The sequence below is a fragment of the Synchiropus splendidus genome, chromosome 13 (assembly GCF_027744825.2).
Source record: "Synchiropus splendidus isolate RoL2022-P1 chromosome 13, RoL_Sspl_1.0, whole genome shotgun sequence".
Classification (NCBI taxonomy): Eukaryota; Metazoa; Chordata; class Actinopteri; order Syngnathiformes; family Callionymidae; genus Synchiropus; species Synchiropus splendidus.
In genome coordinates this window covers 564,840-577,185 of record NC_071346.1, presented here as the reverse complement: position 1 = coordinate 577,185, position 12,346 = coordinate 564,840, and the positions used below count along the sequence as shown (strand labels likewise).

Below are 12,346 nucleotides of genomic sequence, written 5' to 3'. Positions count from 1 at the left end.
GGCGTCAGCTGGGAAAGTGGGTTAAAGTCCATCGTGTTTATTAAAGCCTGGACTTAAGTCAAATTTACATTTTGTTAAAGATTACTCCTTTTATTGGGGCATATAATCATATTCATGGACCATCTGCTGATTTGGCGAGCCCGGATCAAACTCACAAAACAGCCTTGCTAACCTTTTAAGTACAAAATAGTCTGGCTTAGCCCAGAAGAGTGTGTGCGTGCGTGCGTGTGTGCGAGCGGCGGGGCCAGGGAGATTGTATGGATATTGGATCATACTTAATTCAGATCCTCCAGGCGGCTCGTGCCATATTTTATTTTATCATGATGGCTTTTGGTACCAGACCAGCACTTGTGTTTGAACAACTGCGCAAATAATGTTGCGCGCACAATAAGCCGAGCGGAATCTTAGTGGGACGGAGCTGAGTTTGCATGCGTCGCTATGGTGACGCACACACTTCTACCTGGCTGTGGAGGGCCGCACAACGTCACCGCTTGATAAAACACGGCTTTTTTCTCTCCTTCCGTGTTGACTCTCTTTGGGCTCGCTGCTATTTGCCAGAGTGTGTTTCACAGAAATCCACTGTTGGGCATCTTTACTGCTTGAAATACTTATGTCGCACTCATTCCAAACAAAGCTTACGCAGACTGAGAATTCATGTGCCAGAGGTAAATCCCAGTTAACAGGGACTTATTCTGGCATGAGTTAAAGGAGCAGAGTTTCTAATCCAGGTGGCCCAGGGATTTCAACCTGCAGTGGCAGAAATCACTTGGAGCTCCCAGCTTCCCCAGCCACAGCAGAGAATCCATCTGAGCACAACCAGATCCGACTTGGGCTCCGCTGGCCTTTGAGTTGGCAAAGCAGCCGCTCCCTCCAGCAGTGAAGAGGCCGGGCCAGGGTGGACCGGCTCGGCTGGAGATGCCGGACTCATCGGGTCCCCACTCGAGTGGCGCATGCGAGTCTCGGATCTCAAGTCTGACTGGGGGCAGTTACCCGCCGAAGGCCTGCTGAACTGGCTCTCGGCTTACACATCGTATGTGAGGAGATTGTCAAGACGTCGAGCGGTCGACTGTCGCGGCTCAAGAGCTTCCAGGTGTCGACCGTCTGAGCCTCATTTCCATCAAGACAGGGAGCAACTCCCACCTGTCCTCCACATGTCAATATATACTTTAGCTCCAGATCAGACGCAGGTTTGTAGCCGTACTTTCGAAACAAGCCGCTGGTGTGTGAGGAACCTCGGTCCACTGTCCTCCCTCCAGTTCTGGGTGTTCAAACACAACTTCAACAGACTTCTCCGGTGCTTGGTAACAATGGGGCAGTGAAACTAGAGAGTGGTGAGAAGAGCGCGGCCCGTGCAGCGGAGCGAGAGCGAAGCTAGCAGCCGCGCTAGCAGCCGCGCTAGCAGCAGAGCCACGCGCCTCCTGGTGCTCTGTGTTCCTGCCGTGTCAAGTGCGCGAGCGTCCTTCACGTCGATGCAAACGCGCGCGCGCACGTGGCTGTGTGTGTGTGAGCGGAGGACAGAGGAGCAACGATGGAGAGGAGCTGTTTAATGACAGGAACAGCTGACTCATTTAGAGAGAGCAGTGAAAGGTAATTAACCCTGGGAAAACTACAGCTGCCACGCGAGCTGTTCACTTCACTGCAATCTGATTAGAAATCGCCGCTCCGGCCCCCGACGCCTCTCACGCCGAGACGTCTCCCTTTTGCCCCGGAGAGCCTCCAGCGCTGGAGACCTGCCTTTTGTGAGGGGAGATTAGCTGGAAGCGCGAGCAGGTCTCTCCGAATTGCGGACCACCTGGTAGCATTCACGCAGCCTCCTCCGTGAAAAAAGCCTCCGTGGACGCCAACAATGCGCTGGATTACTCTGCTCATTGTTGCAGCGGGGCTGGAACTTGTTTTTCCCCAAACACCTGTCCCTAAATTAGACAGGTTTGGGGGTGGGGGGGACGCCTGTGCTAACACCAAAGATTGAAAGTAACATGCGAGTGATTTGACTGGAGCGGCGCCAGCGTGCGGCGCTCCGGCGTGCGGCGCCATTGATGCCTCGTGCGCCGCGCCGAGACGCTCATTTTATTCCTCTCAATATTTTGGTTGTTCCTAATTGGATTGAAATGCTCAACTAAAATAGCCGAGCATCCAAACCCCCCTTCATACAATAATGGAACTAAAAGCAGCAGAAATTTGGTCAAAAAGAGAAATTGGCGCTTTGATGTCAGAAGAAACAATCTGGACTTGGTGGCGGCGTGTGGTCCGGCTCCAGATGAACTCAATTTAGAGGGAGGGCTTGGGGATGACTTTGGAGCGCGATGAGAGGGCGCATGAATCACCTCGGCGAAGGTGTCACCATCTGACTCTTTCATGGGAGCCTTGCTAACCGGCTCCAACAACAAGTTTCCCCTGTAGTTTTGCCATCACAACAAATCATTGAAGCGATCGCGGCCAGCCAGCCAGCCAGCCTTCTAATTGTCTGTTAAGATTTCTGTGGGCTCTGTTCTTGCATTGAAGCGCCGCTGACTTGGAGAAGTGATAAGATGCCAATACGCTCCTCCATGAAAGTCCTCTCTGGCAAAAGGCACAAACACTTTGCTTGGCCGTCAGGGTAGCTGTGAGGCTGTTATATCTGAAATCGCAGTTGACTTCAAGATTTCTGACTGTGTCTGCATGAATCCACCGGCGAGTATCAGAAGGACCCATGCTCAGAAAGGGCTCCTCAGAAACGGCGAGTTTGAGAGGAGCATCAGAGGAGCAGGTGGGACCGAGGAGCCGGCAAACCTCACGTCCGCCGCCATGCTGAAGCCGTTTCTGATGGAGCAGCTGCTTCAAATCCATTTTGACGGAATTCAAACTTCAGGACGGGTTTGGATCAGGTGTTTGAGAGGCCCACGGCGACAAGACAGTCACGTCACTGTGAGGCAACACCTTTGGAAGCTCATGCTGACGGACCTGCAGCCTGTTTGGTTCGACACTTGCGCCTCACCGGAGCCCGGGATCCGAGGTCCACCAGTCTGACGCCGTCTCCAGGAGTCACCTCCGCGACAAAAGCTGCGTTGGAAGACTCCTCAAAGTTGGTGGAGGAGAGCGTTTGCATGCGGGTGAAACCTGCACGAGGCCCACCTGCCTCCGGCAGGGAAAAAAAAAGGTGTGATCAGGTAGCGAGCAGGTAGATCTCTGCCAACTCACCTCTCAGATTTCAGTGGGCTGGTGATGGGTGACTCCAGCTGGCTGCACCTGGATGCCTATTACACGGGAACATGGAGGAAGAGCGAGTCCTGAGCATGACTCCCGGGGTACAGTCACCCTGTCTTCCCTCCTTCCTCTAGATCAGAGTGTAATTGCCAGTAATCAGGTCTGTTTGCTGCTGATAAAACCCCTGTGAATGCGAGGAACCCTCTTTGTGTGATGACTCAATTATGCCAGAAGTGGCTCATCAAACCTGGCCCATCAGCTGCTTTAATAAATAAGGAGGAAAACTTGCTGCAGGCGCATTATAATTCCATTCATTCCATAATTAAATCCAGTCCAATTTTAACCCTTCACTCCGTGTGCTTTCGCGAGAGGAAACAAAAACAAGACGCGGGGAGGAGGGGGGGCGAGGGGCGCACACACACACACGCGCGCACACACACACACACACGACAGTGACCTTGCACAGAGCAGCCGTCCGCCCCTGTAATTCACAGTGATACCATTGAGGTGGAAAAAAAGGCGGCGGCTGTGTTTCACGTTTGCGTCGTATCCACACGGTAATTACATCAAGAGAGTCATCGAATGGTGACATTTGCAAATCTTGTTTTGCGTCATCTGGTCGGCCTCCATCACCCGGCCTGCGGCTCCTTATCGCGAGGAGAGGCGCACATCAGGTTTCTCGGCGGCGCCTCCTGCCCTCATCGCAACACCGTCCGGCTTCATCACGCAGCAGTGTCCCAAGTGCAGGGATAAGCAGGGGACACCAAGGCTCAAGGTCAGCGGCGAGGAGCCAGTGCAGCTGCGCAGCACTGAGCCACACAGCGACACCTCTAAGCAGCCGCGGCGGCGGCGGCGGTTATTGATGGCCGCTGGCCGGGGAAGGGCTGGCCGGGCCTCTGGCCTGCGGTGGGAAGGCGAGCAGATGGGCTCAAGGACAGCAGAGACCCTGGGCGAGAGAGCCGCCCCGCGCGCAGGAGCAGGCCGCGCTGGGGGGGGCGCATCAATATGATTCAGCAGATGATGAAACCGCTCAAATAGGGCCCTTTTTCATATGCTAATGAGCTCCCCCTCCCCCGACTTCTTCGTCTTTCTCTTCCCACTTTTGTCTCTGGGCGAGCAGTAATGAGGAAGACGTCGTGTGTGTGTGTTTTTCAAAGGCGAAACAGAAATACATAATTCCATAACAAGGCCTGTGATGCCTGGCCTTCCCCACGGTGTGTGTGTGTGCGCGCTTCATGGCGGCGTGTCTTCTCTCTGGTGCAGGGGCCGCGCTACATGCTCGCCTCCCGCCGCCTCTCAGGAGCCAACGTGTTGATCGGGCGGGACGACGTGGGTCTGGCTACACGCTGATCAGTCCACCAGCCAAGGTAAATCAAGACAAGAGGCCACAGAGGCCTTTCCTTCCCGGAAACACAATAGCATGAGACGCACAGAGACAGCCAGCGGGGGGGGGGGAGGCTTGTCCCTGAAGAGAGCAAGGGAGCAGGAGGAAAGGTGTGCTGGACCAAATGAGCCTGAATGTTGCAGTCTGCCAGCGTCTCTTTCCACAGAAGGTAATCCATAGTGTTGGGGAGCTGTTTGTCTGGACGGGCGGCGGTCATCAAAAGTAATGAAGCTATTATGAGCGGGACCTGTGAGGACCCAGCGTGGCATTAAGAGTGGGCCACATAAAAGGTTTATTAAAGGAAATTAAGGTCCATCACTGCCACACCTGCTCCCCCATTATAAATGTATGACAGGTCAGTGCCTTCAATCACAACAGCAAAGCGGAGAGAGGAGTCATGTTTCCCATTAGCAGAGAAAAGTAGCAGCCCATCCTGTGAGTCACCCAGCGTCTCGCTGGCCTGTGACCACGGTGCGCCACCATCAGGCGGGAATAATTAGCTTTAATAGCCACGAGCACGGGCCGGCGGAGTGGCCCGACTCCAGCGACGGTTTGGGTCGAAACACGCTACTTTCATATCATTATGTGGACTCATTACATCCAGTCACCTTTCAAACTTCGCCGCTGTTTTTCTGGTTCAGATCTGCGCAGGCTGTTTGGGATTCAGCGTGAACAAGACTTGCTAATGCATTTGACAGAATCCACACCACAACAACAACAACAACAACGACGACGACGACAATTAGACAAATCATCTTCCACATCAGCCGCTTGAAAGGCAGCAGAAGAGCAGCGTGAGGTGACGGCTGCTGATGGTGCGAGCGTGTTCGGCGCCCAGCTGACACGGACACAGGCTCCCCACAGCGCTGCCTCACCTTTCTGCTGGTTCTGTCTGGGCTGAATTTGGAAGCCACAGACTGAGAATGACTATGGTTTGTGCCCTCGATCGACAGATGGATTCGGACGCTGAGGAACAAACCCTGAGGACCGGCAGCAGTCAGGCGGGTGAGTACACGCGCACGCACACACACAGCCGAGGTCCTGTCACGGCGACCCCACGGGGTCACGAGAGACTGAAATCACAGCGCCGTGATGCTCTTAAAGAGAGATTTACTCGGCACTAAAGAACAAGCCAGACTGAACAAGCGTTGCTCTGCTGAGGAACACGGTGCGGTGGAAACCTAAAGGCATCTAAACCTTCCTCTGCTTCACAGAGCTGACGGCCAGCGCAGCGGAAACATACAGGTAAGAGAGCCGCCACACACCACCGTCCAGGTCAGCTGATCCCTCCCAACAGGCTCCAAACCAGAGGCTTGTGTGGAGAGCGTCAGGAGAACCAAGCTGCAAGAGGGCCGGCCAGCCTTTGGCTGAAATTGCTCCTGGAAAGTTTGTCCAACAGCACATACGCCAGGGGGAAACATTGATTAGCCGTTGCTGCAGAGCAGGAAGTTGCACTTGATGCTGTTGGTTTTCATTGAAGAAGAGTTTGCCTGACGGCTGCGTGGCAAATCAGCAAAGGAGGAGTGTGGGAGGATGAGAGCCAGTGAAGGAGCCAGCGTGCGTGATTACATCATCTTCTAAAGTCCCCATCCTTCCTGGTGGAGAGGCCCGTGCAGCCCAGCGCCGCCACGCTGACCTGACACGCACGCACGCACGCACGCACGCACGCAGGAGGCGTTGCACTGGAAAACAGGAAGGAGAAAGAAGGAATAATAGGACTGGTGTGGGAATCTACCGCACCAACAGAAGCCTGAAAAGATCCAAACAAGGAGGATGCGCCAAACACTGAGCGGGAACTTCCACCTGATGGAAGTGCTGCACATGACAAATGTGGAGCTCAGCAGAACCAGCACCGTGTTTTACGGCGGCTGCAGGGACCAACATCGAGTCCGAGCACCTGCAGCGAGAACATGGTGAACTAAACGCAAATGATCAAGTCCGAGCTCCATTCATGTGAGGATAATCCCAGCGACTCCTCACACCTGATCATCACAGAGCCAATGATCAATAGCCTTGTTTTAGCCGCGAAACTGCCGTGAAACAGACGTGCTTCAGAGAGTTCCTAGAGAGTCAGGCGTGACCCCACTCTGCTCTTTGTCCTCCTCCTCCTCTCAGCCCATATGGGTGCGTGGCTGGTAAAAGAAGCGCTCAGGACGGGGTGCAGGGTGCCCCCATCAACAAGAGGAAGTCCCTGCTGATGAAGCCCCGCCACTACAGCCCCAGCGCGGCTTGTGAAGAGGAGAGCGAGGACCTGGCACCACCGCGGGACAAAGAGGAGCCGAGGAACACTGACACTCCAGCAGGTAAACAGATGTCCTGTTGTTTTGTCTGTTTTGATGAACAATTGACGCTGAATTTTAAAATCCCATCTGTTGCATTCATATTTCCCCTCCCTCCGCCGGCAGCCAGCAGCCGCGCTCATTGTGCAGGGGAGGTGAAAGACTGCCTCCATATTTGCGTATTGTGCCGGCCCCAAATGGAAGTCCTGATGTGAGTGAGGACCCAGGACCCTGCTCCTGGTGTGTGCACGCGCACGCGCCTCACCTCAGGCCAAAGAAGCAGAGCTTTCCTTCACTACAAAAGTGAAAACGTGATCCATTACTAAAGACAAACGTTAAAGCAGAGGCTGGTTTTGCCGATGCAACAACAATCTCCAGCGATTTGCTATATTTTGAACGACGTAACCAAGCAACACACATAATTGTCCCTTTCCAAAGCTTTTGTTCGGCCCACTAACACAGTCCAATACATAATTAGGCCTAATGTCTACAGCTCATTACGGCGCACGTGCGTGCGCGTGTGTGTGTGTGTGTGTGTGTGTGTGTGGTCAGGGAGCGGTCCACGCCACCCTGTGGATCCACTGGGGCTAGTTCTGTGTCCGCAGTGACTCATGTGGCTGGCCCGAGGTCGCCGCGCTGCATGTGTGTGTGTGTGTGTGTGTGTGTGTGTGTGTGTGTGTGTGTGTGTGTGTCACCATCCGCCGCCGACTGAGCGGCGCTTTGGTCCACGCAGCCTGAAAACAGGCCCGGCTCCAAGCCAGCAAGTCGGACGTGTCAGACAAGCAGGGATATTGACAAACATTTGATTTCTTAAGCTGTTATTGTCAGATATTTCTCTCAAAATAAAATTGGAAAAGTGAAGAGCGGGCAGCAACAATTCAACAGAGGGAACGAGTCATATCTGCATTTTGACAGAAAAGGAGGGAAAAAAACCCTAAGCCTGCGGTTTGGTGGCGAGACAGAGTGTTCAAGCGCAGCCAAGTGCAGCCCTGCTGCACGGCGCTGGTAATGGCTATTCTGGAGTACAAACTGTTCACCTGTTCCAACACACAAACCAGCGCAGAGGTCCAAGTTTTTTTCCTCCATCTCTTCCCCTTTCATGGCGCGTCTGTCAGACAGTGTGTGCGTGCGTGCGTGCGTGCGTGCGTGCGTCTCGGTAAAATAGTCCAGCGCTTCTCCGTCATCCTATTTTATTTACCAACTAAACCCAATACAGTAAACGACCTGGGAGCTGCTTGAATTTCAGATGAATTTCCTGCCACTATAAAGCGTGAATGGTCTTTTTTCTCTCTCGTTGTGTTTATTTTAACGCTCCTCCTGAAACACTGAGCGACACTTGAAGCCGTCAGTTGAAGCGAGTGGTGTGGTCCGGTCACGTGACCTGGCCTCAGAAACCTTGGGCCAGTTCTGTAGACGACTGGCTGGCTGAAGCTCAAGAGTCCAGTTGAAACCAGCAGCATGAATGTCGGTCCGGCGGCCTCCCATTGGTGGCCCACGTTCTATAGTGGCCATTCCAAAGCTCTTTTTGTGAGGATTAAGTGTTTAAAAAAGTCATGGCCGTCTGATGGCGCTTTACCAGAGTGATCTGATTCTCTCCATCAATCACGGCGCCCATGTTCTCCACATCCCTCTTTTGGCTTCTGGATGTCTGGCCACTTAAGAGGATAGAAAGCTGACAGTTGTGAAAGGCTTCACAGCCCAAAGAGCTTTAATAGAGCATAAGTTTGGGGGGATCAAGGCAGATTTGGCCCGACCCGTCCAGATGAAGCCGCCCATTGTTAATCACTGACCATGACTCGCTGTTAAAGCAGGGTGTTAATAGAGTCTTGTTGCCTTTTAGAGGCTCAAACTAAACCCTCTTTGGCTGCTCCATTGATCAGCCTGCGAGAGCAACATATGAAAAATGATCATGGCCCAGGTCACGTGACCCAAACAGGCGCCCAGACCACCTGCACTCCGGAGGTGGAGCCCGCCGCTGCAGACCTGACAGTCGAGATTCACATCTGCTTCTCGACTCTCAACAGGCTTTTGACCCGCTGTAAATGAGCAAAACAGCGGCTTAAGATTCCAAGTCGTTCTCCAAACCAAATTTCAACTGATGACAACATGCTTCTTCTCAGATTAAGGCCCGGACACACACACATATTCCTCATTACAGAAGGTGGTAATCCCGCCGTAATCTTGTGCTCAATCAAAGATGCGGAGGGAAAACCATTGTTTCATCTCAAACGCGGTCCACGGTGGCTTGTGGCTTCCACGACAAACAATGTTGGGATTATCATTTCGGTTTTCGGCTTCATGCTCATGAAAGAAAACATGTTGTTCTCCAGCTGAAACAGGGAAACCTGGAGTGGATTTGGACCACCACCAAATCCTCAGCGTCCTAAGAGCAATAACAAGCGTCTCGCTGCGGTTTCAGACGGGGACTTGGGTGGAATGGACGGCAGCTGCGAGGCACTGCTGCAGAAGTGGTCACCAAGCTGCTCGCCCAGGTGCCACCAGCCTGAAGGCCCGGCGCCGGAGGACGAGAGCCTCCAGCCTGAGGCTGACCACCGCAGCCCGGACAGAATGAGCGGCACGTCCTCGCCAGCGAGTCCGTACAGAGACACGAGGGACGCCGAGTGGGAGCCCGTGTCCTTCTCAGCCAAGGTGGACGGCAGCAGCTACTGCAGCCCCTCACCAGCCTCCGACGACCTCTCCAGGAACGCCGTCCCCGGCCTTTTACACGCCGGAGCTCTGAGCTACAAGCTTCAGCATCCCGAAGAAGACAGCGAAGGAGAGCTGGAAGCGGAGCGGCCTCCCCGACTGGAAGGGTGGGCGCTGGGCCTCCACCAGAGGGCGCTGGAAATGAGCGGAGGGAGGGTGAACATGAGCCTGCTGGAGCAGGCCATGGCTCTGCAGTCGGAGCAGAGGCAGGTGCTGCACCACGCCTACAGGGAGATGGACCGCTTCCTCCTGGAGCAGATGAGCCACGAGAGACGGAGCCAGCGCGTGATGGACGTGGACAGCGGCAGACTGGCAGGCTACCACGCAGGAAAAGGTAACAGGCAGGGCATTTGTTTGACAAAGTCCCCCCTAAAAGCAAATGGAAAGAGAAGTATTTTCGCCGATAAATCTGATTGTGATGTGGATGTCTGTAAATCCTCTTAAGCACTCAAACATTTTGGCAACAAGTGAGGAAATAAATAAACAGACTAAAATAATGAAGGGCCGGAAAAATCAACTCTGATGGAATTGCAACTACTCAGAATATTGGATTTTGATAGGAATCAAGCGGATATTTAACCATGAACATAAGTCTTAAATCCTGCTAAAGTACCGCTCATGTTTGCTGGGATTCTTCAAATGACTGTGGCTGAGTGTAATCCCAGATGTAATCTTTCCATGGATGCGGCATTAAGAAGTGAGCGCTGTGTGGAAGTGCCTTGACTGAAATCACAGATTACGGCGTGGCGTGATGTCGCCAGGATACGTCTGAAACACCTGCTGCTGCTGCTGCCGCCGGCTGACAGGGGCCGAGCTCTCCTGCACAACGCCGGAAAAGAACCTCTTCAAAAGAGACTAAAGCCTCTCCGTCTTTCCAGACTCTCCACGCGGCGACAAGAAAGACATCAAGTGTCCCACTCCGGGCTGCGACGGCGTGGGTCACGTGACAGGCTTGTACCCGCACCACAGGAGTCTGTCGGGATGTCCTCACAAAGTGCGCGTTCCTCCAGAAAGTAAGTCCCACCATCAGACCTGTGCCTCCACCTGAGGCCATTAGGAGGCAGGGGGGCTGGCGGGATTAGCGGCGCGGCGCGGCGCAGGCGCTGCCGTCCTCTCAGCTCATTCGCTTGGTTGAAACCAAAGATGCGCCGGCACTTTCAATGAAAGGATTCTCCCTCGTAACGTCTTCTAATGTGGCAATATTCAAGCCGCCCGTCCCTGGCCGCGCCGATTGTTTCATTTCTATACAACTCCACAAACATTGCACATTAAACAGCCACGTTACAAAAGGAACAGAAAAAGTAATTAACTTTTTTTCCCTGGAAGAAGGCGTGTGCTCTGAGGCTGGAGGCAGCGCGCGCAAATCAAAGGCCGCAGTATTGAGAAATAAACAGACAACTCCAACAAACTAATTGGCCAATATGCAAAGAAAAAGGAACCTTTAGCGACGCAGCGGTTTTGAAGAAAATAATCAGCTGCCTGGTGAGGCTCCCGCCTCATTTGTGTGCGTGTGTGTGTGTGAGACGGATCTGCGCCGCGGCCTCCATCAGCGCACGTGCACATGACCGCGACTGTCTGCTCGCAGTTCTGGCGCTGCACGAGAACGTCCTCAAGTGTCCCACGCCCGGCTGCACCGGCCGAGGCCACGTCAACAGCAACCGCAGCACGCACCGCAGGTGAGCCGGGCCCGGGCCGAGCCGCCCTCCGACCCCCCCGCCCGCCGCTCACCAAGCTCTTTTGCTTCCAGTCTGTCGGGCTGCCCCATCGCCGCTGCCGTCAAAGTCTCCAAGCCTCAGGACGAGAGCCTGAAGTGCCGACAGACGCCGGAGCGCGCGCCCAGGTAGGCCTCCACCTTACACCCGGAGCGCGCGGTGACTGATCCTGACGGGCGCCACCTCAAGCTGTCCGGCAGACGTGGGCGCTGCTCGTTGCTCCGCTCTGCCGGCGCCGATAAAAGAGCAGAACTCTTTGTTCCCCGTGGATCCAGCGCGGGCAGCCGGCCCACTCCCACTATATTAATTAGTCTGGCAACCTGGCTGTGGATCTGCAACACACGTCCGATCCCAGACGATGTGTACAAAGGATCTGGCAAGCGAGGAGGCCGAGCCCTACGTAACTGGCTGCTGTGTTTCGCCCGCCACAGAGCCCTGGGCCTGATGAAGAAGTTCGAGCTGAACCAGCTGAGCTACCGACTGGCGCCCCCGGTGGCCGCGCTGCACCCCGGCCTCACCAAAGACATGGACAAGTTCAGCAGGCTGCGCTTTGATCACGCCAGCTTTGATGCGCAGGTCTTCGGGAAGCAGCCTCTGATGGGCGGCGGCTCGGAGCCGGAGTGTGAGTATCAGTGCTAATGCAGCTCGGAGTTTGCCCGTTTGTCCGACACGGCGCCGCGCGCTGGGATCAAACACCCCAGCGTGATGCCAGAAACGCCACTCGTTTTCCCAGCAACAAATGCTTTGATCTGCGTCGCGCTCACAAGTGGTCAGGTGTTGATCCGGTCTGCCACATCTGGTGCAGCCGCCACTGAATTATTCACTCCTCATTTGTCCTTTAGCGCCGCAGCCCTATCCTGGCTTCGCCGCCCCCGGTGGCCGCCTGCCCGCCCCCGGTCACCGCAGCCCCTCCGCTCACTTCAAAAAGGACCACGCCGCCACCGCCGCCATCCTCAACCTGTCCACTCGCTACCGGACCAGCACGGAGGCCACTGCCACCAAGGTAATCCCGCCGCTCGGTAGGGTCGCCTCCAAGGAAGCGTGACTCGGGTCGCAAGAGGACAAGTTTGACAAGCTGTGGT

At 54.6% G+C, this 12,346-nt stretch overlaps 1 protein-coding gene across 8 annotated transcripts in view; it reads left to right on the top strand.

Moving 5' to 3' along the window:
- st18 (ST18 C2H2C-type zinc finger transcription factor) overlaps positions 1 to 12,346 on the top strand; it is a 36,202-nt gene that overhangs the window by 14,960 nt on the left and 8,896 nt on the right. For 7 of the 8 annotated variants that reach the window (XM_053882732.1, XM_053882731.1, XM_053882730.1 and 4 more), the window contains 10 exons: positions 4,447 to 4,550; positions 5,521 to 5,572; positions 5,782 to 5,812; positions 6,683 to 6,870; positions 9,266 to 9,886; positions 10,431 to 10,565; positions 11,138 to 11,228; positions 11,300 to 11,392; positions 11,696 to 11,886; positions 12,107 to 12,267. In XM_053882732.1, the coding sequence (XP_053738707.1) occupies positions 4,447 to 4,550; positions 5,521 to 5,572; positions 5,782 to 5,812; positions 6,683 to 6,870; positions 9,266 to 9,886; positions 10,431 to 10,565; positions 11,138 to 11,228; positions 11,300 to 11,392; positions 11,696 to 11,886; positions 12,107 to 12,267 (1,667 nt within the window). The remainder of the gene's footprint in view (positions 1 to 4,446; positions 4,551 to 5,520; positions 5,573 to 5,781; positions 5,813 to 6,682; positions 6,871 to 9,265; positions 9,887 to 10,430; positions 10,566 to 11,137; positions 11,229 to 11,299; positions 11,393 to 11,695; positions 11,887 to 12,106; positions 12,268 to 12,346) is intronic. The other variant, XM_053882736.1, reaches the window with a different exon arrangement.